The sequence below is a fragment of the Haematobia irritans genome, chromosome 4, assembly GCF_050003625.1.
Source record: "Haematobia irritans isolate KBUSLIRL chromosome 4, ASM5000362v1, whole genome shotgun sequence".
NCBI lineage: Eukaryota > Metazoa > Arthropoda > Insecta > Diptera > Muscidae > Haematobia > Haematobia irritans.
This window is the reverse complement of record NC_134400.1, coordinates 96177526-96205507: the sequence shown is the minus strand read 5'-3', so window position 1 is coordinate 96205507 and position 27982 is coordinate 96177526. Positions and strand designations below refer to the sequence as shown.

The 27982-nt window shown below is 34.4% G+C and overlaps 1 protein-coding gene across 1 annotated transcript in view; it reads right to left on the bottom strand.

Annotated features, from left to right (window-relative positions):
- Nucleotides 1-2964: 2964 nt before the first annotated feature.
- LOC142233848 (uncharacterized) overlaps nt 2965-27982 on the bottom strand; it is a 220969-nt gene continuing 195951 nt past the window's right edge. Inside the window, exons 3-4 of the mRNA XM_075304915.1 lie at nt 4339-4769; nt 2965-4275 (exon numbers count right to left, since the gene is read on the bottom strand). Of these exons, the coding sequence (XP_075161030.1) occupies nt 3351-4275; nt 4339-4769 (1356 nt within the window). The 3' untranslated portion in view covers nt 2965-3350. The remainder of the gene's footprint in view (nt 4276-4338; nt 4770-27982) is intronic.

Sequence of the window (27982 nt, the reverse complement as noted above, 5' to 3'; positions counted from 1 at the left end):
TATATTATTTTTAACAATCCCTCCGTATACCATAACAACGCACCCAAAAAAAAGTGAACCCACCGTGGAAGAAAATGTAAGTTTATTTTAGAAAATTTTAACTAAAATAGTTTTCTAATTGCAACATGTTACAAATAAGTTAATATTTTTTGTCAAATTGAAGAAAATTTTTTAAAAATAATTAATTGTTTAAGAAAATTTCATATGTTGAAAGAAAAATTGGATTTAAAAATTGTTAAAATGTCTTTAGTGCTGTACGAAGTTCGAGACAGGTACAATTTTAGTAAAACTTACTCATTTGAGAGATTAATGAACTCAGTTTAAGCAAACTTCTGCCATTTTAGGAAAATATGAACTATTTTATTTTTTAGTAAAGTTGTGTCCTATATTTGTATACAACTTTTTTTCTTATTTTTAGTTCACTTTAACTAAAATCAAGTAATCTTCATGAACTAAAATAAAGTTCAGTTGGTATTAGAGCCCCTTTTTTTGGGTGCGTGATTCCAACTAAAAGAAGCATATATGGCCGTAAGTTCGGGCAGGCCGAAGCTTATGTACCCTCTACCATGGATTGCATAGAAACTTCTTCTAAACACTGCCATCCACAATCGAATTACTATATATAATTATAGCCCCCATATAAACCGGATGAAATTTGCTTCTCTTTGAGGCTCCGCAAGCCAAATCTGGGGATCGGTTTATATGGGGGCTATATATAATTATGGACCTATGTGGACCAATTTTTGCATGGTTGTTAGAGACCATATACTAAAACCAGATACCAAATTTCTGCCGGATCGGATGAAATTTGCTTCTCTTTCAGGTTCCGCAAGCCAAATCTGGGGATCGGTTTATATGGGGGCTATATATAATTATGGACCGATGTGGACCAATTTCTGCAGGATCGGATGAAATGTGCTTCTCGTTGAGGCGCCGCAAGCCAAATCTGGGAATCGGTTTATATGGGGGCTATATATAATTATGGACGGATGTGGACCAATTTTTGCGTGGTTGTTAGAGACCATATACCAACACCATATACCAAATTTCAGCCGGATCGGATGAACTATTTATGCTTCTCTTAGAGGCACCGCAAGCCAAATCTGAGGATCCATTTATATGGGAGCTATACGTAAAAGTGGACCGATATGGCCCATTTTCAATACCATCCGACCTAACATAATAATTATGGGGCCTTAGAGCAATATTTCGATGTGTTACAAACGTAATGACAAAGTTAATATACCCCCCATCCTATGGTGGAGGGTATAAAAATTACATCGATGACAGGTATCGATTACAGGTAGATAAAAGAAATATAGGAAAATTTCCTATATTCTAACAAGTGTGTCTCCTTAAGTTTTAAAAAGATTTAATACTTCTTAGTACGAAGGAACTAAAATATTTTTCTATGCCAAGTGTTATGCGTATATAAAGGAAGTCAGAATTATCATTTTATAAGAAATTTTACTAAATTTGAGGAAACTTAGTTTTAGTTCAGGGGCCAAATCACCGCAGTCGAAATCGAGTACTTCGTCATCGTAATGTAGTTTACGCGGATCACCGCAGTCGTTATCGAATTGTTTCTACTCGAAGTTTAACACGATAGGTAGCATGCTATCGAAAACGAAGTATTTAGTGATTTTTGAGCAGAAAAAAGGTAAACAAAAAGAAAAAAGTTGGTGAAAATGTAATTATTATTCCATTTTGGCAAAATACAAAAAAAAAAATATAATATTACTTGCATTTAGGGAATCGGATCAAAGAAAGGAATGCTCAGTAGCCGCTTCAAAAAAACTTATTTTTTCAAGAAACATATTTAAAAGCTTCTTTTGACATATGAAAACGCCTTTTAAATCTATGGATGTTAAAAACACAATTTACTCTTACTCTACTTCAGGCAATGCTAAAGGACTGCTTTTGTCACGAATATTTTTCCTTATTAATGCCACTTTGTACTCATCGTCTGAATCCGAAAACGAGGAAAAAAAAAACACTTGGATTCATAATATATTTTTACACATATATTTTAACATACAAAAACAATATAAATATCTCAGAAATAACATAATTTCATAACAAAACATTATTTTGAAATTCTACTCTCTTTCAATTTCTTATTGCCATATGTTTACAGCAATGTAAAAAAAGTAGTACACAAAATAAATGACGATCGAATGCGGTGATCCAAAAATTTAATACGATCGAAATGTTTCTCTATACGAAGCAGAACTCGATGACGAATGCGGTGATTTGGCCCCAGATTTTGTTTATTTTTACGAATGCTTTGTGAATAAAATTTTCTTGTTCAGTAGTAAATTCTTATACCCAGCGAAGAAAACAGTATTAGTAAAATTCCATGCCTTATTCTAGTTAATGAACTATTCCTAACTGCTTTCAGTTTAGGATCTTTTTTACTGAAGCAAGTAAATTTTATTATTTTAAACAAGAATTTAACTTAATGGAAATAAAATGGCTAAACTAAATTGATGAAAATTTTTTCCTTTAGTTCCGAAGGCACTTTTTTCTGGGTGGGTGCGAATAACATATATTTTATAGTTGGAGAGATATGGGGCCCAAAATTTATTTTTTGAGGTTCGGTATTTTGACCTAGAAGGTCCGTGTTTGGGCGTATCCTTGTTGTATTTTTTTAACTGCATTCCCTACGAAATTCTATCTATGTATTTTACCTATGTGATTTAGATTAAAAGTTGTAGATTCGACAATTTGTTTAAAAAAAATACCAAATTGTGACCAATTTTTTCGGAAAAGGCACCTACATTCTGAACTGTCGTAATACCTTTTTTATATACTTCTCCCAAGTTTTTTGCTTGTTTCTTATAGAACACCAAGCTTTTTTAAAGCTTTTATTGGTCATTTTGGTCAAGTAGTATATGAGTTCTTCTCATCCCAAAATCGGTAATTTTTAAAAAAGAAAAAAAGGAGTAATAAAACATCAATATATTTAACATTTAATAAATCTAAATTTAATATTTTTCGTTTCAATTTGAGAAAAAAAAAAATAAAAATAGATTATACATACAATGAATGAAACCTAAAATAAATGATTATCAACGATTTTTTTTTCATTAAAAAATCTAGTAAATGCTTCTTTTCTTTTTTACAAAAAAAGGAAAATAATTATTTTATACAAAAAATCGCTCTTACACAAATGCGATTGATAATAAATATAAATATTTAGAAATACACAAGATAGGCACAAATCTAAACAAAAAGAAAAACGGTTACATAAAAACTACGATATACATTCGAAAATGAAATTCTGCAAGAGAATCAAATATTTGCGAATTGCGATTAGAAACAAAACGAATTAAAAAAATGAGATTAAATTAGACCCATAAAACGGTATTGGTATCTTCCGTATTCGCTAAAGCTGAAAATTTTTGAAATTTACTGCTGGCATTGTGATACGTCTTTGAGGGTGAATCCCAACGATGTGACATATCCTGTATTGAATTTAAGGGTATACCAACCACATTGGCTTTCAAGGTTGAATTACGACCTTCCGGCGTCAGTAATAATGGTTCCTTGTCATTATCGAAGGCCTTTTGTGATGTCGGCCCATTTCCCTTGGTTGTACGATCCTTATCCTTCGCAGAGAGAAAAGTTGAGTTGAATGGAACTCCAACATCGGGAAAAGAACTTATCGAGCTGAAACCACTCTCATCCTCTGTACTAGAACCGGCTATATGGTGATGATGATTATGTGATGATGGCTTATGTTGACCCAAAACATTGGGCTGCGAGTGAAATTGTGTTATTGGCTCGTCATCAGTTTCCACTTTCGAAGAGGCCGTTGAAGTGCTCGATGACGCGGAATGTACTGAGCTATCGGTTGAGCTTCGCAGAGATAAACGCGAATCACGTATATTTGTAGAACGTAAAAAGAGCATATCAGCAGGGGCAAGAGTATTTGGCGTGACAGCAATTGTAGGTGAGCTTATTGAAGAATCCGTCGATGTTGTAGATGCCCCACAATTATTGGTGAGAATTGTTGAATTGTGCATGGGCACTCCTGGCAAAGTGGCTACTGAGCATGTTGATAGGGCTTTGGAAATCCGGCTGCCACTTGCCGCCATAGAATGACGTTGATATAGAACACTTTGATGGGTTATATTTGACTGTTGCTGCGATGTATTCAATAAATTCTGTATGGTACGCAAAAGACGGAAAGCTTCTTGATTTAATTTTTCATCGACATCTTCTCGCCCATTCAGTGAGCGTGAGTCGGTGGATTTTTTGGGAGAGCGTCTCCTGAAAAAGAAAGAAAATTCATAGAAACCATTGTCTTTTTAAAGAAATTCCTTTCTTACTGACCAGGTAAAATCTTTGAAAGCACTATAGGATTGCGATGGTGTTAGACCCATGTCAAAATTATGATCATCTTTACTATGGCGTCCCTTAGCATTTGTCAATTTATTGGCAACATTGTCTCCACATTGTTTCAGGTCTATAAGATTTGTGCTACTACGAACGCGTAAATAGGATGATGAAGTAGATCCAGAAGAATTATCAACCAATAGTGAGGATTTTTCTACAGAACCTCCAGATTCATTTACTTGATATAGACTTTTTGAACGTGATATCTGTTCGATATTATTGAACTTTTGGCCTGCCAGTTTTTGTTCTTCTTTTTGGTGTTGCTGCTGCTGTTGTTGTTGTTGAAGTTGTCTCTGCTTCTGATAGCGTTCAAGAAATCGAGCTACCTCTTCCATAACGGCTCGATACATATCACAATTGGTTTCCACCTGGAAAAATTAAATGAAAAATAAAATAGCAATTATATTGAGGATTCTGTGATATATTTGAATACAGAGGGCAAAATACATTCCATCGTTTAATTTAATCTAAAGGTACACTGAAAAAAATATTGTCCTGGAGCCAAAGATCGGAATCAATACCAAAGACAAAATCTTTGAAACCCGTCAAGTATAGCAGGGAATATTCATTAAAATATGTGAACATCTGGCGCTACAGTATCTTCTCAAACACATTTGAAAGATAAGAAAGAATTGCAATCGGACGAAACTCTTTCGAACTTTTGGGCAGTGGTATAATCTTAGCAAGTTTCCATGTAGGAGGAAAGTACTAGTGGTGACTATTTCATTGAAGAGATGTGTGATATATGGCAGTATATAAGGCAGAATAATTCTTACAAATCTTGGGTCTTTCTCGTCATAATCCCCAGCATTCGACCGTATCAACGCAAAACACCGTGGTGCAATGGTTAGCATGCCCATCTTGCATACACAAGGTCGTGGGTTCGATTCCTGCTTCGACCGAACACCAAAAAGTTTTTCAGCGGTGGATTATCCCACCTCAGTAATGCTGGTGACACTTCTGAGGTTTTCAAAGCTTCTCTAAATGGTTTCACTGCAATGTGGAACACCGTTCGGACTCGGCTATAAAAAGGAGGACCTTGTCATTGAGCTTAACATGGAATCGGGCAGCACTCAGTGATACGAGAGAAGTTCACCAATGTGGTATCACAATGGACTGAATAGTCTAAGTGAGCGTGATACATCGGGCTGCCACATAACCTAACCTATCGTAAAACATGTTACTACTTCAGTCTGGTCAACAAAATTCGTTATCTATAGGTCCGGAAGTAGGCGAAGAGCGAAAGCTGTAGAAATTGTGATCAGTCGTTCCCCTGGGTACATCTATAAATTTATTATTCAACTCATCGACATCAACAGAACAACCACCACAGTCCTCACCAACTCCTATCTCATTCATATCGTAACATTTAAACAGTAAACACGCGTTTTCTAATTTTCCAAACCGGAAAAACTAAGTACACCCTCAAAAAGTCGCTTATGTAACATATACCCCAAACACATTTTGCTTCAAGCGTATATAGTTTTAGGATTGGTCCAAATCAAATATTGTTTGTATTGTTCAAACATATTATGTTTCACCTTAGGGCATACAGTGGTAGAAAAAAATTTTAATGAAATTTTCTTTGTGTGGATAATAATGTACCAAAAATTTGAATTCCAAACATATACACCCTTATTCCTGAAGTCGCCCTCGCTCTCGCCGTCGCTTTTAAGTCGTCTCGTCATTCATTTGGTATTCCTGCGAAGTGGCGACGACGACGATTATTTCGTATCAATTACAATACTCGGTAATAAAAGGCCGATATCACTAGAAAACAATCAACTGATGTGCAAAAAAAGAATTTTAATTTTTTCGGTTTAAAATATTTTTATTTCTGACGCAATTCTAAGTCGGAAAATCTAGAAAAAATATTTAATTTGACGCAGAAAAAATGTGGATATATATTCGAGGAGAGTTAAAGCTTCCAAAACTACAACGACGACGACGCTGAGATCAATGGCACAAGGATCATCGTGAAAGAAAACAATCAGCTGATGTGCAAAACTGAATTTTAATTATTTGCGTTTAAAATGCTGTTTGTTTGTAATCCAATGTTGACTTGGAAAATCAAAATAAATGATAAATTTGACTCGGGAAATGATTTAGATATCTACATTAGGACAATAACAACATCCGGCATATACAATTGGAACGACGTTGACATTATGTGTCCAAGGATCATTCAAAGTTCGACACAATTGTTACCTAAGTTTAGTGCTAAATAAAATACATTGGCCTTGAAGGATTGCTATTAAAAATAAATGGAATTGAAAATCAACACGTTTACTTTAATTGTACAGTGTGCTTTTCTATGATTTGAATGTGATGACCATAACTGCTATATGTTATATACTGATTTTTTTCCCATTTTTTTGTAACTGTTGAAGATTAGTCACTTTACCTCTTACCAATTTCCATTTTTTACATTTATTTTTAAATTGTTCGATTAATAAAGTCTAAAAAACTTCTTCAAAAATTAAACACTAAACTCGTCGCTGCACTCTCACAAAAAATCGCTTCTGTAACATATACTCCCAAACATATTTTGCTTCAAGCATATACATTTTTGGGTATTGCCCAAACATTTATATGTTTGATCTCTACCAATATATAATATGTTTGAAAGCATATTGGTCTAAACAATATATGTTTGTATTTTTGCATCCAAATTCAATAATGTTGTCTTCCAAAAAAACAGTATGTTATTATGTGACCATATAATATGTTTGGAAGCATTTTGCACCCAAAAATATTATATGCTTAAAAAAAAATTCTCCCAAACAATATTGTGCTCAAAATTTTATTTATTTATTTATATATTTACAATCATAATGAATTATGGAAATAAACAGGTAATATAGGTGCTAACAACATAGGTTTTCGACCTGAATGCTCAAAATTTTGTTTCTGCCCAATTGTATATTCCCCGACATCTTTCTCACTTCCACGAGATTTTTTAGTTCTTAGCACCTTTTTCTGTAATACAAACATTGTAGAAGAAATTATTCAATTTTATGATTTTTTTTATTTTAATTTTACCTTTTGCCGGACGGGGATTCGAACAGCGGACCACACAGTTTGTAAGGATCACAGAAGTAGCTGATCAATTGCCCAAGGAAAAATAAAATGTTAATTTTGTAATAACAAGCAACAACCACCAACTTAATTCAATATCGCTCCCTGTTAAATAGCGCTCCACGCTACTAAACACATATATGTTTATAGGCTATTTCTAAATTAATATATGTTTGCATCCAAGCATATTATATTTAAAAACATTTTATGTCCCAAACATAATATGTTCTAACATATTAACATATATGTCCCAAACATGTTATGCTAGTTTATGAACATTATATGCTTGCACTCAAAAATATTGTGTTTAAAAATTTGTGTTCCAAACATATAATGTTTATAGCCAAACATATGAAAAACAGTCTTTTTCATCCGTGTGGTAAATTTAAAGGTGATAAAAAGCGACGATGTTGGCGTCAAAAAGCGACACCAGGAATACCGATTTTCTTCGATAGCAGAATATATCGACGAACGGAATACCAATTAGTGGCGACTGACGTAAAGCGACAAAAAGCGACGGCGAGGGCGACTTCAGGAATAAGGGTGATAATTTTTACACCGAAACATATGAAACCCAGTATTTTTCGTCTGTGTGGAGGGAAGAAAACAAACAAATACCAAGGTATGCGAAACCTAATCCATGGATAGGGCTGTAATTAGTTTTAGAATATATGGATGACGTTTTCTGCTGCATAGTGTAATTTATGTTATATGTAGATGCTAATCAAGAGTCTTTCTGATAAGCACGCCTGTTGCAACCGTTGGTATGAAAACATGCCGAAGGAAAACCTATCAAATAGAAAACTCACATTTTACCTTGGTAAATGCGAAAACTATAACACAGGTGGCTTTCACTTTTGTTTCAGGAGATTATGACGATTACGGTTTGTCGTCGATCGCAACAACGCTTAGTTGTATGACTGTAAGACATTCAATTTAGATAACATTTGTCTGGTGGTAGAAGCCGCATTTGCAAGTGAGAAGATGATGTAGTCACAGAGTTGAAATACGGTCCCAGCATGCAGCAGCCTACTCATGCATATAGCGATCAGCAATAGTTGGAAGAAAAAAGCAAAAAAGCATCACCAACAACCCCTTTAGGCTGGAATGCTTTTTTATATGGGAAAATGAAATTGGTTGCAATTAGAAATTTAAATTAAAACAAAAGTAATGACTCACTTTATTTGGGAAACCGAATTTATGTTTGTGAATTTGAGCTAACATAAAAAAGATACACACAAACCCATGGCAAAGATTTAGTGTCAGTTAAAATAATGAATCGGATGACGGTTTTGCATACATTTCACAAAACAAACGTGAGAAACGTGAGTCAAGTCGGATGAAGCCTAATATCCCAACTAGAAAGCAATTGGAAGTTGTTACACAAACAATTCTTTTTAAATGCAACTCGGGATCCTCTATCCATTCTTCTCACTTCCGATGAAGTTCTTATGGACAATAAAATTCTCTACACTGAAACAAACAGTGAACCCATCAGGAAGAAAACTTTTGGTTGAAACTTTTAACTAAACAGTTTTACAAACGCAGACATAAGTATGGACAGTATTTTTCTGGCTCTTCTCCCCAAATTCAGATGCTTTCGTCCCCAAAAATCCCCAAGTTTAATTAAGATTCTTCAAAAAATCCCAAATACATTTTTGACTTCTTTTCATGAAAAAAGTACTTACTGACATATAAATTAAAATTAATCATGCCTGTTCTGAGTCTCACCGCACAGCACACGTTCTTCACACCTCTCAAAAAGTTAGTTGTTCTGACTCACACGTGAGAAATCTTTTTGGAATTTCTGATCGAAAAATGTAAACAGCATAGTTTTTCTGCAATCCATTTAATTGCAGACAGGAGCCATAAAATAAACCTATTTTGCAGAAAAATTACAGTAGAAAGTGGAAAAATTAAAAAAAAAAACAACCCCTAAAAATATACACTAACGGCCATTTTCATGTATCTCCGTTAGACTTTAACTCCCAGTTAACGAAAGTAAAATCGAAATATCTTCTCTCCGATTAACTTTAACTGAAAAATTTTTAGCAGTTAAGTTCCTAACTGGCATATGGAATATATAGACAAGATGACAGACATGTCCATAGTACGGTTTAAAAGTTCGTTAGCTAACGTAGCACTAAAGGAGCTTCCTGAAAATGGGGGTAATAACATAATTATAACTTTTCGTTTGGATGCAAACATATATTTATATTTAAGATTATGTTTAGAAAGAGAGACCTAGAGAGTATGCTACAAGTAAAATAATGGAAGTAACCAATTGGCGCCTTAAAACCATATAAACACAAGGAAAATTTCATTAAAATTTTTTTCTACCAGTGTATGCCTAAGGTAAAAAATAATATGTTTGAACAAAACAAACAATATTTTGTTTGGACAAATCTTGAAAATATATATGCTTGAAGCAAAATGTGTTTGGGGAATATGTTACAGAAGCGATTTTTTTTTGAGGGTGTGTAAGGAAGTTCATTTTGAAGAAAATTATAAATATTTTGGGATAAACGTTGACATTTTACAGGATATGAAAACAATTTAATAATCAACAAGTATATACGGCCGTAAGTTCGGCTAGGCCGAAGCTTATGTACCCTCCACCATGGAATGCGTAGAAATTTCTTCTAAACACTGTCATCCACAATCGAATTACTTGGGTTGCGGTAACGCTTGCCGATGGCAAGGTATCTTAAAACCTCCTAACACCGTCTTCAAAATTATAAGTAAGTCCATACGTGGTATATATTAAATTAAAAAAGACCGATTAAATGCGTATATAATTCAGTTTGACAAAATTTTCTATAGAAATAAAATTTTGACAAAATTTTCTATAGAAATAAAATTTTAACAAAATTTTCTATAGAAATAAAATTTTGACAATGGACCATATTTGGACCAATTTTGGTATGGTTGTTAGCGTCCAAATTTGAACCGGATCGGATGAATTTTGCTCCTCCAAGAGGCTCCGGAGGTCACATCTGGAGAACGGTTTATATGGGGGCTATATATAATTATGGACCGATATGGACCAATTCCAATTTGGGGATCGGTTTATATGGGGGCTATATTTAATTATGGACCGATGTGGACCAATTTTTGCATGGTGGTTAGAGACCATATACCAACACCATGTACCAAATTTCAGCCGGATCGGATGAATTTTGCTCCTCCAAGAGGCTCCGGAGGTCAAATCTGGAGAACGGCTTATATGGGGGCTATATATAATTATAGACCGATGTGGACCAATTTTTGCATGGTTGTTAGAGACCATATACCAACACCATGTGCCAAATTTCAGCCGGATCGGATAAAATTTGCTTCTCTTTGAGGCTCAGCAAGCCAAATTTGGGGGTCCGTTTATATGGGGGCTATACGTAAAAGTGGACCCATATGGCCCATTTGCAATACCATCCGACCTACATCAATAACAACTACTTGTGCAAAGTTTCAAGTCGATAGCTTGTTTCGTTTGGAAGTTAGCGTGATTTCAAAAGACGGACGGACGGACGGACGGACGGACGGACGGACGGACGGACATGCTTAGATCGACTCAGAATTTCACCACGACCCAGAATATGGGTTTATGGGTTCTTAGAGCAATATTTCGTTGTGTTACAAACGGAATGGCAAAGTTAATATACCCCCATTATATGGTGGAAAAAATGTTGCTTTTTCGTATTTTTCTACTTTGAATTTCAATGTAGAAGAAATTATTCGATTTTCTTTTTTTCTAATTTTACCTTTCGTCCGCAGGGAGAATCGAACCGAGAACAAGACAGTTTGTAAGCCAACACAATATCCACTGGGCCATGTAGCTCATATCAACCAATACAATCAAGCAGTTCTATTAATATACTAGATTGTTGTGCGATTTAACCCTTAAATGCACAAAATTACCGATTCCTCCGAAAAACATATATAATATGAAAAATGGTATAAAAAACATTTGCATACCACATTTAAAAAAAAGTATCGTAAACAAAACAGTGCGCATTAAACTAAGTTTTTAATTACAAATAAACAATTTGATTTTAGTAGGAAATAGACATATTTTTACATTACACAATCGTTTTTACCAAAATTACTTTAATCTCTGGTAAATATTATTTACCTTTTAATTTGTAGTTTTTTGAATTTTTTGTCAAAATTTGAGTTTCAATTTTGAATGCAGATTACTCAGAAGTACTACGAACTTTCCGGAAAACACATTTTTTGAAATAGCGTTATGATGTTTTAAATGCATCAAACTTTAATTATAGAATTCGGTCAAAATTTTAAGACGTAAGGATCCTTTCCTTTCTTACAAACAACGTGCCAACACACAACTTTTGGAAGTGGAAATAATTTAATTTCATATAAATTCCAAAAGTTTTCGCAAGATTTGAAAAGGATGTTCAGCATTGTACAGTGTGTCTAATATGTAATGCAATAAAGTAAAGCAATCTAATATACATATACATTTTAATTTTAATTTTATTGTTCAAGAGCAAAACATGTCGGAAATAGAATCAAATTTTGGAATCAGTTCAGATTTGTTCGAATTGGTTACCTGGGCACGAATTATGGTTTTATAACGGCCAACAAAGCATCACATGCTGCACGAAAGTGGCTCTGCGGTATTTTGGCCCATTCCCGGTGAAGCGCCGTCTTGAGATGATAGACAACTTGGGATTTTTTAGTGCCAAACTTTTTCTTCAAAATAACCCAAAGTCCATCGGATTGACATCCAGTTATTTGGCGAGGGTCATCGGCAGTTGCGGCAGCCAACGCTATTTGCATCGGCGGCGCTTGAGTTCTGGTAACCAATCGAAGGTGTACATTTTCAGCTGACCTCGATGACAAGTAAACCCGATAACATATTTTTGTTTCTGTACAAACTTTTCAATTTGGAATGGCTTCTTATCGGAGAAACCCAAATTCGATAATTGGCAAGTTTCGCAAAAACGAAGAACATCTCTGGAAGTAAATTTTTCCAGTGTCCCATTTTTGTGTATCAGTGAGCTCTTGCGCTTTTCGGAACTTCAATGGCTTCAGCCCAAGGTCATTTTTATACCCTCCACCATAGGATGAGGGGTATATTAACTTTGTCATTCCGTTTGTAAAACATCGAAATATTGCTCTAAGACCCCATAAAGTATATATATATATTCTGGGTCGTGGTGAAATTCTGAGTCGATCTAAGCATGTCCGCCCGCCCGTTTGTTGAAATCACGCTAACTTCCGAACGAAACAAGCTATCGACCTCAACCTTGGCACAAGTAGTTGTTACTGATGTGGGTCGTATGGTATTGCAAATGGGCCATATCGGTCAACTTTTATGTATAGCCCCCATATAAACGGACCCCCAGATTTATTTTGCGGAGCCTCAAAGAGAAGAAAATTTCATCCGATCCGGCTGAAATTTGGTACATGGTGTTAGTATATGGTCTCTAACAACCATGCAAAAATTGGTCCACGTCGGTCCATAATTATATATAGCCCCCATATAAACCGATCCCCAGATTTGGCTTGTGGAGCCTCAAAGAGAAGCAAATTTCATCCGATCCGGCTAAAATTTGGTACATGGTTTTGGTATATGGTCTCTACCAACCATGTAAAAATTGGTGCACATCGGTCCATAGTTATATATAGCCCCATATAAACCGATCCCCAGATTTGAACTTCGAACCCTCATGGATGAGCAAAATTCATCCGATTCGGTTGAAATTTGTTACGTGGTGTTAGTATATGGTCTCTAACAACCATGCAAGAATTAGTCCATATCGGTCCATAATTATATATAGGCCCAAATTAATTCGATCCCCAGATCTGTCCTCCGGAGCCTCTTGGAGGAGCAAAATTCATCCGATCCGGTTGAAATTTGGAACATGGTGTTAGAATATGGTCTCTAACAAACACGCAAGAATTGGCCCATATCGGTCCATAATTATATATAGCCCCCATACAAACCGTTCCCCAGATTTGATCTCCACAGCCTCTTGGAGGAGCAAAATTCATCCGATCCGGTTGAAATTTGCAACGTGGTGTTAGTATAAGGCCGCTAATAACCATGCAAAAATTGGTCCATATCGGTCTATAGTTATCCCCAATCACACAAAAATTGGTCCATATCGGTTCATAATCATGGTTGCCACTCGAGCCAAAAATAATCTAAAAAAAAAATTATTTCTATAGAAAATTTTGTTCCAAATGTTATTTCTATAGAAAATTTTGTTCCAAATTTTACTTCTATAGAAACTTTAAACTTAATTATATACGTATTTAGTCGGCCTTTTTTAGTTTAATATATACCACGTATGGACTATGTGGTATATATTACGGTGTTAGGAAGTTTTAAGATACCTTGCCATCGGCAAGTGTTACCGCAACCCAAGTAATTCGATTGTGGATGACAGTCTTCAGTAGAAGTTTCTACGCAATCCATGGCGGAGGGTATATAAACTTTGGCCTGGCCGAACTTACGGCCGTATATACTTGATTCAATATGTGTTGCATCCGTTCTTGCGAAATGCAGATCTCACCAACAAGTTTTCTACTACTGCGGCATGGATTTCGATCAAATCTGGCCTTCACTTGTCGGATCATTTCTGTTACCATATTTTGGAGGTCATACACACTACCAGTATCATGGTACGAGAAACAAGCGATTTATACACATTTAAATGTTTGAGGGCCCTAACGATAGCCACCTTCGGTTTTCAAACCAAATATAAATCAATCATAATGTCACTCTTGAATTCCATGACAAATAAATTTATTTTTCTAAATGCAAAATCAAGTGCATATGTAAGCTTGTATACAATAAAACGAATTGTCATTGGAATAAATCTGACAGCTGTCAGAGGAACGGGGTAAGAAATGATAGCAACCTGAAGTTGGTTCCAACACATATCATCCACACTGTACAGTGCTATACAAACTGTAGTATAGAGGTGTGACGTGAGTAATATTTCACTCACGATCACGCACACTCACGACGGAAATATCTTACTCACGCACACGATATTGTTTGGTAGGTCTCACGCTCACGCACCCTCACGCACGAAAATGTCGTGACTCACGAAAAATACCGTGACTCACGAAAAATATCGTGACTCATGAATAATTTTATGAGTAATTTACCTGAGGGACATGTCTGAAATCATGAGCACGATTAAAATCGAGAGCATTATTAAACTCTTAACATCCTACACCCTCACAAAAAATCGCTTCTGTAACATATACTCCCAAACATATTTTGCTTCAAGCATATACATTTTTGGGTATTGCCCAAACATTTATATGTTTGATCTCTACCAATATATAATATGTTTGAAAGCATATTGGTCTAAACAATATATGTTTGGGTCGTCTAAGTTCCAAACATTTTGTATTTTTGCATCCAAATTCAATAATGTTGTCTTCCAAAAAACAATATGTTATTATGTGACCATATAATATGTTTGGAAGCATTTTGCACCCAAAAATATTATATGCTTAAAAAAATTCTCCCAAACAATATTGTGCTCAAAATTTTATTTATTTATATATTTACAATCATAATGAATTATGAAAATAAACAGGTAATATAGGTGCTAACAACATAGGTTTTCGACCTGAATGCTCAAAATTTTGTTTCTGCCCAATTGTATATTCCCCGACATCTTTCTCACTTCCACGAGATTTTTTAGTTCTTAGCACCTTTTTCTATAATACAAACATTGTAGAAGAAATTATCCAATTTTATGATTTTTTTTTTTAATTTTAATTTTACCTTTTGCCGAACGGGGATTCGAGCAGCGGACCACACAGTTTGTAAGGATCAAAGAAGTAGCTGATCAATTGCCCAAGGAAAAATACAATGTTAATTTTGTAATAACAAGCAACAACCACCAACTTAATTCAATATCGCTCCCTGTTAAATAGCGCTCCAAGCTACTAAACACATATATGTTTATAGGCTATTTCTAAATTAATATATGTTTGCATTCAAGCATATTATATTTACAAACATTTTATGTCCCAAACATAATATGTTCTAACATATTAACATATATGTCCCAAACATGTTATGCTAGTTTATGAACATTATATGCTTGCACTCAAAAATATTGTGTTTAAAAATTTGTGTTCCAAACATATAATGTTTATAGCCAAACATATGAAAAACAGTCTTTTTTCAACCGTGTACACCCTTACAAAAAATCGCTTCTGTAACATATACTCCCAAACATATTTTGCTTCAAGCATATACATTTTTGGGTATTGTCCAAACATTTATATGTTTGATCTCTTCCAATATATAATATGTTTGAAAGCATATTGGTCTAAACAATATATGTTTGGGTAGTCTAAGTTCCAAACATTTTGCATTTTTGCATCCAAATTCAATAATGTTGTCTTCCAAAAAAAAATATGTTATTATGTGAACATATAATATGTTTGGGAGCATTTTGCACCCTAAAAAAAATCTCCCAAACAATATTGTGCTCAAAATTTTATTTATTTATTTATATATTTACAATCACAATGAATTATGAAAATAAACAGGTAATATAGCTGCTAACAACATAGGTTTTCGACCTGAATGCTCAAAATTTTGTTTCTGCCCAATTGTATATTCCCCCACATATTTTTAGTTCTTAGCACCTTTTTCTGTAATACAAACATTGTAGAAGAAATTATTCAATTGTATGATTTTTTTAATTTTACCTTTTGCCGGACGGGGATTCGAACAGCGGACCACACAGTTTGTAAGGATCAAAGAAGTAGCTGATCAATTGCCCAAGGAAAAATAAAATGTTAATTTTGTAATAACAAGCAACAACCACCAACTTAATTCAATATCGCTCCCTGTTAAATAGCGCTCCAAGCTACTAAACACATATATGTTTATAGGCTATTTCTAAATTAATATATGTTTGCATCCAAGCATATTATATTTACAAACATTTTATGTCCCAAACATAATATGTTCTAACATATTAAGATATATGTCCCAAACATGTTATGCTAGTTTATGAACATTATATGCTTGCACTCAAAAATATTGTGTTTAAAAATTTGTGTTCCTAACATATAATGTTTATAGCCAAACATATGAAAAACAGTCTTTTTCATCCGTGTAGGTGTCATTAAAAAGTGAAGGACACTACAGAATAAATACTACGTCGTTCCAATATAGGCACAAATAAATTATTAATTATTATAAATTATTATTTCAGAGCTATGTGGCCAGTGGCATATTAATTTGGCTACATATACTAAATTACTATAAAAATCTAGACATTATTGCCAAGAAAAACTGCAATTTTAACTACCACAACTGATACGAGCGAGTGACAAAAAAAAGATTCCAGTAATACAAAGTCATATCGTTTACTGACCATAATACTAAATCCAACCCCCGACTGCAATCAAGCGTATCCACCCTCTTATGGTACCATAAGTCTAACAAAGTTTGCTACAGTGACAATGACAATTATTTAAACATTACATTTATTTTCATACATTTTGTGAGAGATTTTCTTTTTACACGAAGTTTGCCAAAAGATTGTTAATCTGAAACTGTGCTGTTGCCATCAGTACTTTAATAACTTGAGCACATGGTCTTGGTCATACACTTACAAAAAAAAAAAAAACAAAAAACAATTCTTTTCTCCGAAACAAATTATTAATAGACAAAACAAGTTCACGTTCGTCATAAAAGCAATTTTATAAATGCATACCAAAACTCATCTCTATCAGATTAACACCAAGAAGAAACTATGTTGGTCCAAAATTTAGTCTTATTTTTTGTGTGCTTAGAAAAAAATTAATTAATTCAATTCAAAATAATCCTACTTTAATTAAAAAAAAATCAACTGAAATCAACTTATTAATTGGAAATATGTTCGTGATATGTTTCTGTGAAGGGGTGAACTAAAGTGGTTTGTTTGCATTAAATAAGGTTTATTTAAAGCCGCTTGTGTGTCCCCAAAAATTTGGTATATAACTAGAACTGCTTGACTATATATGTTGCTTGTACGTTGATAATTATAGCGATAGTATGTTGTATGATTGCAGTTCGATTTTCCGTCTGGACGAAAAGTATAATTTGAAAAATTTATATAATCGAATATTTGCTTCTACATTATTTGTATTACAGAAAACACGATTAGCCAAGCAATTGTTTTCACATTCTGTAAAATAATCACATCATTTATCACAAAAAGTCTAAAGTATATACTTCCAAGCAAACTTCTTTGCAGCGAAAAGCAACTGGAAACGATGTTTTTAGGACTAAATTTCGTTTGAGAGGAAAAAATAAATTTTTGCGTGTGTGTATGGCATTTTCGATAAGGCTTTGTAGAATTTAGTTGTATACTAATTAAATTACCTATATCTTTCAAGCATATGGAAATGAGGAAGAGGAAGAAGATTGCAATAAATAGGAATTTATTTACGACAAAGATAAAGATTTAAATTTGTTATTGGGCTCCCTTCTCATCGGGAAATATCGTTTTCTGACTACACCAAATTTACACATTATTGACCATTATTGAAATTATAAGATGTTAGGGACAATCAACTTACAGTTGACAGATTTATTCCAGTGACAGTTGATTTTATTGTTTATAGGCTTACAAAAGCATTTCGATTTGATGCATTCAGAAATGAAGTTATTCGTAATAGAATTCATTTAACAGGTTGGCTGATAAGTCCCCTGTCTAACAAAGAAAAACACATTTTTTGGTCAAAATTCGTTTTTATTATTCAACATAGTTCCCTTCAAGAGCGATACAACGATTATAGCGACCTTCCAATTTTTTGATACCGTTTTGGTAGTACTCCTTCGGATTTGCTTCAAAATAGGCCTCAGTTTCGGCGATCACCTCTTCATTGCAGCCAAATTTTTTTCCGTGCGAGCATCCTTTTGAGGTCTGAGAACAAGAAAAAGTCGCTGGGGGCCAGATCTGGAGAATACGGTGGGTGGGGAAGCAATTGGAAGCCCAATTCATGAATTTTTGCCATCGTTCTCAATGACTTGTGGCACGGTGCGTTGTCTTGGTGGAACAACACTTTTTTCTTCTTCATATGGGGCCGTATTGCCGCGATTTCGACCTTCAAACGCTCCAATAAAGCCTTATAAAAGTCACTGTTGATGGTTTTTCCCTTCTCAAGATAATCTATAAAAATTATTCGATGCGCATCCCAAAAAACAGAGGCCATTACTTTGCCAGCGGACTTTTGAGTCTTTCCACGCTTCGGAGACGGTTCACCGGTCGCTGTCCACTCAGCCGACTGTCGATTGGACTCAGGAGTGTAGTGATGGAGCCATGTTTCATCCATTGTCACATATCGACGGAAAAACTCGGGTGTATTACGAGTTAACAGCTGCAAACACCGCTCAGAATCATCAACACGTTGTTGTTTTTGGTGAAATGTGAGCTCGCGCGCCAGCCATTTTGCACAGAGCTTCCGCATATCCAATCATTGATGAATGATATGACCAACACGTTCCTTTGATATCTTTAAGGCCTCTGTTATCTCGATCAACTTCATTTTACGATCATTCAAAATCATTTTGTGGGTATTTTTGATGTTTTCGTCGGTAACCACCTCTTTCGCGCGTCCACTGCGTTCACCGTCCTCCGTGCTCATTTCACCACGCTTGAATTTTGCAAACCAATCAATTATTGTTGATTTCCCTGGGGCAGAGTCCGGAAACTCATGATCAAGCCAAGTTTTGTGCTTCCACCGTATTTTTCCCTTCAGAAAACAGTATTTTATCAAAACACGAAATTCCTTTTTGTCATTTTTTTCACAATAACAAAAGTTGCTTCACAAAAGACGCTCTATCTCACAAACTAATTGACTTACAGACGTCAAATTTTGACACGAATCACTTGAAGGTTGGTACTATATAAAAATAATATGCATTTAATAATAGCGACGCCATCTATGTGTCAGACCGGGGACTTATCAGCCAACCTGTTAATTGCTTTGGAATGGTCTGAATAGTCCAAGTGAATTATCCTGAAATATCGGGCTGCCACTCTACCTAACCTACCGTGGTACTGGTAGTGTTGCATCGCGTCCAAAAAGTGGACAAAAACATTAACAATATCAGAAATTATCCGGAAAATTATGCCAGACTTGATCGAAATCCAAGCAGCGGTGGTAGGAAACATATCGCGAGCAATGGGCTTGGACTAAAACCATTGAAGTTCCAAATAGTGTAAGAGTTCACCGATGTACAAAAAAGTTAGACTGGAAAGAGCCAAGGAGATCCTTTGCTTGCTCGAAAGTGGTAAGTTACCGAGAAGTTTGTGAACAAATAAAGTGATCGGCTTTACTTGCCAAAGAGGTCAGCTTAAAATTTACAGCTAACATTGCCGCCAGAACTCAATCGCCGCCGACGATAATGGTGTGAGCCGCCGTTATGGCCGATGGTCCCTCCCTGCTCGTTTTTATCGACCATAAATACCCAGTATAATTGGAAAAATATCCTAAAACCAGTATTGAAGCCCTGGACATATAAACATTTCGGCGGCGGCCCATGGCCATTCCCACAGTACTCAGCACCGTCGCACTCATCACACGTCAAATAAGAATGGATCTCAGTACGTTAGACTTTTGCGCCTGGGGCATTTTGCAGACCCAGCAAAAAATAATTGTAAATTTGGAAGCAGTAAAATTATAGTGTCCTTACTGTAGGCACTACTTTTCCTCACAACATTTTTAGTGCAGAATACAGCGCTTCATTCTACATCTATAAGACTAGGAGGTACTTAAAATATGTGAATAATGGTGGTGCTGAAATTAGCGCAGCTGAGTTGCACCAGGGTAGACGGGTGCTTCGTCTCTCGCTTGCAAGGTTGCACTCCTGTAATGAAGAGTTGTTTTTGTATTATATAACGACTTCTTATGAACATGTGACAAGTTACGATTTCATGCTCTCCAGATCCATATTTTGTGCTTCTGAAAGCGTTGAAATTCATACATAGAAGAAGCGCATTTAAGTGGGACTTTTTTTTATAAATTTATCGATGAATTCCTTGCAACACACAAAAAAAATTTTTCTGATTCAATCACGAAATTAATTGATCCAATTAATTTTTTAATTGAAATGTCTTCAATCACGAAAATGATAGTATCAATCACAGTTTTAATTGGGCATAGAAAAAATTCTTGATTAAAATATTAATTGATGTCATTAGCAATTTTCAATTAATTTTTTAATTGATTCAATTAAAAATTTAATTGATTTTGAATGCAAACCCCAATTAATTTTTTATTTAAAAAGGTAACTATTTTCAATTACTTTCTGAATTGGTTTAGAGTTTTTATTTGGATTAAGAAATGTTCATCACTTTTTTTAACTGACTTAGTCTTCCGAATTTGATTAAAAAGTTAATTGTATCAATTAATGTTTTAATTAAAAATTTTAAAATTTTCAATCATTGACTTAATTAACTTTATGTTCTATCTTGATTAAAAAGTTAATTGTATCAATTAATTTATTAATTGAAAAAATATTCAACTTCAATTAACTTTTTAATTGGAAATATTTTGGTGATATTTTTTTCTGTGAAGGGTAAGTGCTGCTTGACTTTTCTTCCTTTACAAAGCTGCTGAAAATTCAGCAAGTTTTTTGCTGGAGAATAAGGTTGGCGCTAAAGAATACCAATGTATCGATCACCTTAAGATGGTGCTTTGTCTGTAATGGGCCAAGATAATGCAGAGTAATTTTCGTGCAGTCGTTTGAAGAGCATAATTTGCAGCCATAATTTGCAGGGTCATATAGAGAATTCCGCTTGAGCATTTGGGATGCCAATTGGAGGACAATATTCAATGAGAGCGACAATGAGCGATAGAGTTATAGATTTATTCGCGAACCAACGTTTGTACTCGTACTTTTGTCAATATTTCTATAGAAATTGTTGCCAAAATGTTTACTTCTATAGAATATTTTGTCGAAATTTTAATATAAAAAATTTTAGAATATTTTTTCCAAAATTTACTTCTATAGAAACTTTTGTCAAAATTTCATTTCTGTTATTTATTTTATTTTCTAAAAATTATATTTCTATAGAACATTTTCTCAAAATTTTATTTCTATAGTACTTTTTCGACACTTTTTTTCTATAGATAATTTTTTCAAAATTTTATTTCTTTAGAAAATTTTCTCAAAATTTCATTTCTATAGAAAATTTTCTCAGACAGTGGCCTTCCGAAAAATTGCATTCGTCATAAAGGACTTTATTCAATAATGTGGCCACTTGCATTATTGATACTTGAACGTACGTCGACATTTTTCCATTGTATTTTTTTTTCGTGTATATATTTCCATACTACTCATAGTTAAGCAGAAAAAAACTCAAAGCCGGTAGTCAGTTGGCAAACAATATGGCCCTCATATACCACCATCACCACCAAAGACCAATTGGCCGAATAACCCACCGTGTGCAGTCCAATGTTTAAGACATTTCCACTACTTCGCTCAGTGACTTTTTCCCCATCTTTAAACGTTTGTTAAATAATCCCCCATTATGGTGGTCTTGGTGGTAGTGCTGCTGCATGGCACTCAATGCCGTTTGGATCGATAGATGGATATGGAAGCAAGACAGTTTCGGCACGGAAAATGCCAAATGTTTTATTGGGATGGCGTTTAGGAACGTCTACTACATCGACTTTAGGCCAACTTGGCTGCCAGCAAACCATTCTCCCCCTGCACGCTTTTCCATGGAGCAATGCGGTTGGTTGATGAAGTTAAAGCGTTACTTAAATTTGTCTTGAGATTACATAACTCAGGGGTACTTGTATTTGGCAATAACGATTTTCTGGTTTAATCTTTGATTCGGCTGCCGCATTTTTGGCCATCAAACAAGTTGGGAAAGCTCCATGGTGAGATTAGGGGGATGGAGAACCCGGACGTACTAAGTACAAATAAAATAGCTCTTAATCATTTGGTGTTATCTTGCAAATTGTACATTAAAGGAAATCTGTCTATCTGATGAATAGCATCTATCATTGGAAAGAGCCAAGGTAAAGTGGTAGGAGTTCTTAAACCTAATCTGGAAATCAAGGGAATGGAGATAATTAATGGGAGTACTTTCTATATTGACCATGGAGACAAAAATGAACATTTTAGGAAAAAGAATTATTCAGTGCTGTATGGGGGTTTAGCCCAGTTTCATACACTCAAAATAATTTTTATACCCTCCACCATACACTGAAAAAAATATTGTCGTGAGGTCAAAGATTTCATGTCTTTAAAATACGAATACAAATTTTGCTTAGCATACAAGACGCATTTCTCTAAAATAAAGTTATTTTCGTTGTCCAAAAGTCGATAAACTTTTCAATGAAGTCGTATTGTCCTTATAATTAAGTGATTTGACTTAAAAATGGGTATCTTAACATGAAAGAAAAAATTTATAGGCTAAGGTCAACTTGACTTTAATTATTCAGAAAAATTCTTTAAATTTAATGAAATTGTCTTTAAATTTGTTGTCTTTTTGCATCTTGACTACAAAGCAAAAAATCGTTCAAATATAGGACATGTTTTTCAAAACTTTATTTTAAAGAAGTTTTTTACTTCAAACGTAGCATAATTTCTACTGGAAGTCGAGTCCTAATTTGGAAAATAAAGTTGCCGTTAACTCGTTTTTAAAGGACTTTGATAGCATATGAAGAAAAAAATCTGAGAAAGCGAAAAATTAAAATTTGCTTCCTAGAAGCAAGTACACAAAACCTAAATTTAAAAGAGAATTGTGTCTTAAAAGTATCCTTACTTGTATTCTCCGCTTCTTTGGCTCGGAATCAATACCAAATTTTTTAAAGTAAAGAGAAAATCTTTGGAACCGAGTATGATTTTTTTCAGTGTAGGATGGGGGTATATTAACTTTGTCATTCCGTTTGTAACACATCGAAATATTGCTCTAAGACCCCACGAAGTATATATATTCTGGGTCGTGGTGAAATTCTGAGTCGATCTGAGCATGTCCGTCCGTCCGTCCGTCTGTTGAAATCACGCTAACTTCCGAACGAAACAAGCTATCGACTTGAAACTTGGCACCAGTAGTTGTTATTGATGTAGGTCGGATGGTATTGAAAATGGGCCATATCGGTCCACTTTTACGTATAGCCCCCATATAAACGGACCCCCAAATTTGGCTTGCAATTGCTCTAAAAGAAGCAAATTTCATCCGATCAGGCTGAAATTTGGTACATGGTGTTAGTATATGGTCTCACACAACCTTGCAAAAATTGGTCCATATCGGTCCACTTTTACGTATAGCCCCCATATAAACGGACCCCCAAATTTGGCTTGCAATTGCTCTAAAAGAAGCAAATTTCATCCGATCCGGCTGAAATTTGGTACATGGTGTTAGTATATGGTCTCACACAACCATGCAAAAATTGGTCCATATCGGTCCACTTTTACGTATAGCCCCCATATAAACGGGCCCCCAAATTTGGCTTGCGATTGCTATAAGAGAAGCAAATTTCATCCGATCCGGCTGAAATTTGGTACATGGTGTTGGTAATGTTCTCTAATGACCATGCAAAAATTGGTCCACATCGACCCATAATTATATATAGCCCCCATATAAGCCGATCCCCAGATTTGGCTTGCGAAGTCTCCAAGAGAAGCAAATTTCATCCAATCCGGTTGTAATTTGGAACATGGTGTTAGTATATGATCTTTAACAACCATGCAAAAATTGGTCCATATCGATCCATAATTATATATAGCCCCCATATAAAACGTTCTCCAGATTTGACCTCCGGAGCCTCTTGGAGGAGCAAAATTCATCCGATCCGGTTGAAATTTGGTACGTGGTGTTAGTATATGGTCTCTAACAACCATGGAAGAATTGGTCCATATCGGTCCATAATTATATATAGCCCCCATATAAATCGAGATTTGTCCTCCGGAGCCTCTTGGAGGAGCAAAATTCATCCGATCCGGTTGAAATTTGTAACTGGTGTTAGAATGTGGTCTCTAACAAACACGCAAGAATTGGTCCATATCGGTCCATAATTATATATAGCCCCCATATAAACCGTTCCCCAGATTTGATCTCCGGAGCCTCTTGGAGGAGCAAAACTCATCCGATCCGGTTGAAATTTGCAACGTGGTGTTAGTATAAGGCCGCTAATAACCATGCCAAAATTGGTCCATATCGGTCTATAGTTATATATAGCCGATCCCCAATCACACAAAAATTGGTCCATATCGGTTCATAATCATCGAGCCAAAAAAAATCTACCAAAATTTTATTTTTATAGAAAACATTGTCAAAATGTTATTTCTATACAAAATTTTGACAAAATTTTATTTCTATAGAAAATTTTGACAAAATTTTATTTCTATAGAAAATTTTGTCAAAATTTTATTTCTATAGAAATTTTTTTCAAATTTTATTTCTATAGAAAATTTTGGCAAAATGTTACTTCTATAGAAACTTTAAACTTAATTATATACGTATTTAATCGGCCTTTTTTAGTTTAATATATACCACGTATGGACTATGTGGTATATATTATGGTGTTAGGAAGTTTTAAGATAGCTTGCCATCGGCTTCAGTAGAAGTTTCTACGCAATCCATGGTGGAGGGTACATAAGCTTCGGCCTGGCCGAACTTACGGCCGTATATACTTGTTTTTACTACAAAAGTAATGTTTAGATAAATAAATATCGTTCACCATATGCGTTTCGCTGTACCGAAGTTTGTATGGAAGACAAGTATAGAATTTTTGTGATAAACGCTGACTCTTTTATAGCATAGGATGTTCAGGTGCAAAATATATATTTGTTTGGGGCTACATTTATAATTTTTTATTGTAGATATGTTATTAGTTAAAAAAGGGTTACGACACATATGTTAATATGTTTGAACATATCACTTTTGGGGTCATCAAACGAAATTTTTAGAAATTGCGTGTAAAACTATACATGTTCAAAGATATTGATCAGAGAGAGAGAGACATAATACAGAAAGAAGAGAGAAAGAAGAAATACACTATCAAGACATAGAGTGTGAGAGTAAGAAGAGAGCAAATTGTCGTTGCTCTCATTGAGAGACATTTTTTGTTGTGGATAAATGTGGGAGTGCATTTATTTTTGGCTATGCGCTTGGCCAAACATATATTATAAATTCTAACATACCAGTTCCCATCACAAAGACTACTCCCAGTGTTGCCAACTCCCCATGGGCAAAAAGCACCAAAAATATATTATAAATTCTAACATACCATCTTCCACCACAAAAATCGAAAATTAAAGGCTCTACTAAAAAAAAAAAAAAAAAAAAACTTCGGAAGATGTATTATACAACTTTTGTGAATTGAATTTTATGAAGTTAAGGTAAGATCGTGTTTAGCTCCTAAAATAGTCATTTTTTCACAATTACTTTTCTTTCATAATTCATTTTAAGGAATACAAACTTTGTGAAAATTTGCTTTTGGCTATACCCCATCAAGGTATAATAAAATTTGCACCAAATATGCATAATTTTATGCCTTTTTTACTGATATAGTTTTCACTTTAGCGGCAAAACTCAAACTTAGTACTCACCATTATGAACCGCTATTCAAGTAAACACTTTGATCATTTTTAATGCTTTCGTCCAATTCATTTTGATCAGTAATGTTTTTCAACTTTCAAAATATTAATATTTGGAAGGAGTCTATTGCTTATTTCAGTTGTGCGTGCTTTTGTGAATTTAATACAAACGTTTTTAATGACATCTTTACCAAATTCAAAAATTCGGCACTCATCGTTCGACTTTCCTACAGAATACCCTAAATAACAATATTAATTAAAAAATAATCAATACCAACTTCATAACAATCAAATTCTATATTTGGCAATAAATTTGAGTTTCTTCAGCTCTTGAAAGTCTAATCAAAATTTTTGTATCAATTACTTAATACTGTTCAAAATAAAAAAAGCACCAAAAGCACTAAATGAAAATGCCAGAAAGCACCAAGTTGGTGCTTTTTTTGAAAAGGCACCAAAAAGGCAATTTGGTGCTTTTTAGAAATCAAAAAGCACGAAATTTTTTGCTAAAAGCACCAAATTGGCAACACTGACTACTCCAGCCAGTTAAAATTCAATGTACTACTACTAAAACAAACTTTTGATTCCAATTCTTTCTTTCTTCGAAGAGGTAAGCGTTGACTGACTTTGACTTCCCTTACAAATCTGCTGAAAATTCAGCAGTCTTTTTGCTGGGTTTGAAGCATTTTTAGTTTTATGAAATTATAAATCTCTATCCAATTGCACAGCTTTATAATTTTTTATAAAAATAATTTTAGCGGCAAAACACCAACTTAATGCCCGCTTTTATTTTTGAAAATGTCCGTCAACTCCTCTTGGACTCCTTATTAACTAGATTTTGTTCTTATACATTTTACTGTTAAATTTTCACTGTTTACCCCTTATTTCATTTTACTGTCCCAAACTTAAAAAGTGTATAGTACCCTTTCGTAAAAATTGTACATGGTCATAAAGACCATGTACATTGTTTTCGTGACCATTTAATTTTTTAATTTTCTCTGCAGTGAAAAGAATTTTATAAAAACATTGAGCAGGTACACACGATTTTCATTTTGCGCGTCAGTGGTGTGTTGATTGTTTCTTGGAATGGACGGAGAATACGGAATTACTGTGTTTTGTGTTAATTTATTTATTCACGTGGTTTTATGCGAACACAAAAAAGAAAGTGTAATTGACAACAAGTATATACGGCCGTAAGTTTGGCCAGGCCGAAGCTTATGTTCCCTCCACCATGGATTGCGTAGAAACTTCTTCTAAACACTGCCATCCACAATCGAATTACTTGGGTTGCGATAACGCTTGCCGATGGTAAGGTATCTTAAAACCTCCTAAATTATAAGTAAGTCCATACGTGGTATATATTAAATTAAAAAAAACCGATTAAATACGTATATAATTCAGTTTGACAAAATTTTCTATAGAAATACAATTTTGACAAACTTTTTTATAGAAATAAAATTTTTACAAAAATTTTTATAGAAAAAAAAAATTTGACAAAATTGTCTATAGAAATGAAATTTTAACAAAATTTTCTATAGAAATAAAATTTTAACAAAATTTTCTATAGAAATAAAATTTTGACAAAATTTTCTATAGAAATAAAATTTTGGTAGCTTATTTTTGGCTCGAGTGGCAACCATGATTATGAACCGATATGGACCAATTTTTGTGTGATTGGGGATCGGCTATATATAACAATGGACTGAATAGTCTAAGTGAATCTGAAACTTAACCTAACCTAACTATAGACCGATATGGACCAATTTGGAATGATTGTTAGCGGACATATACTAACACCACGTTCCAAGTTTGAACATGATCGGATGAATTTTGCTCTTCCAAGAGGCTCCGGAGGTCAAATCTGGAGAACGGTTTATATGGAGGCTATAAATAATTATGGACCGATGTGGACCAATTTTAGCACATTTGTTAGAGACCATATACCAACATCAT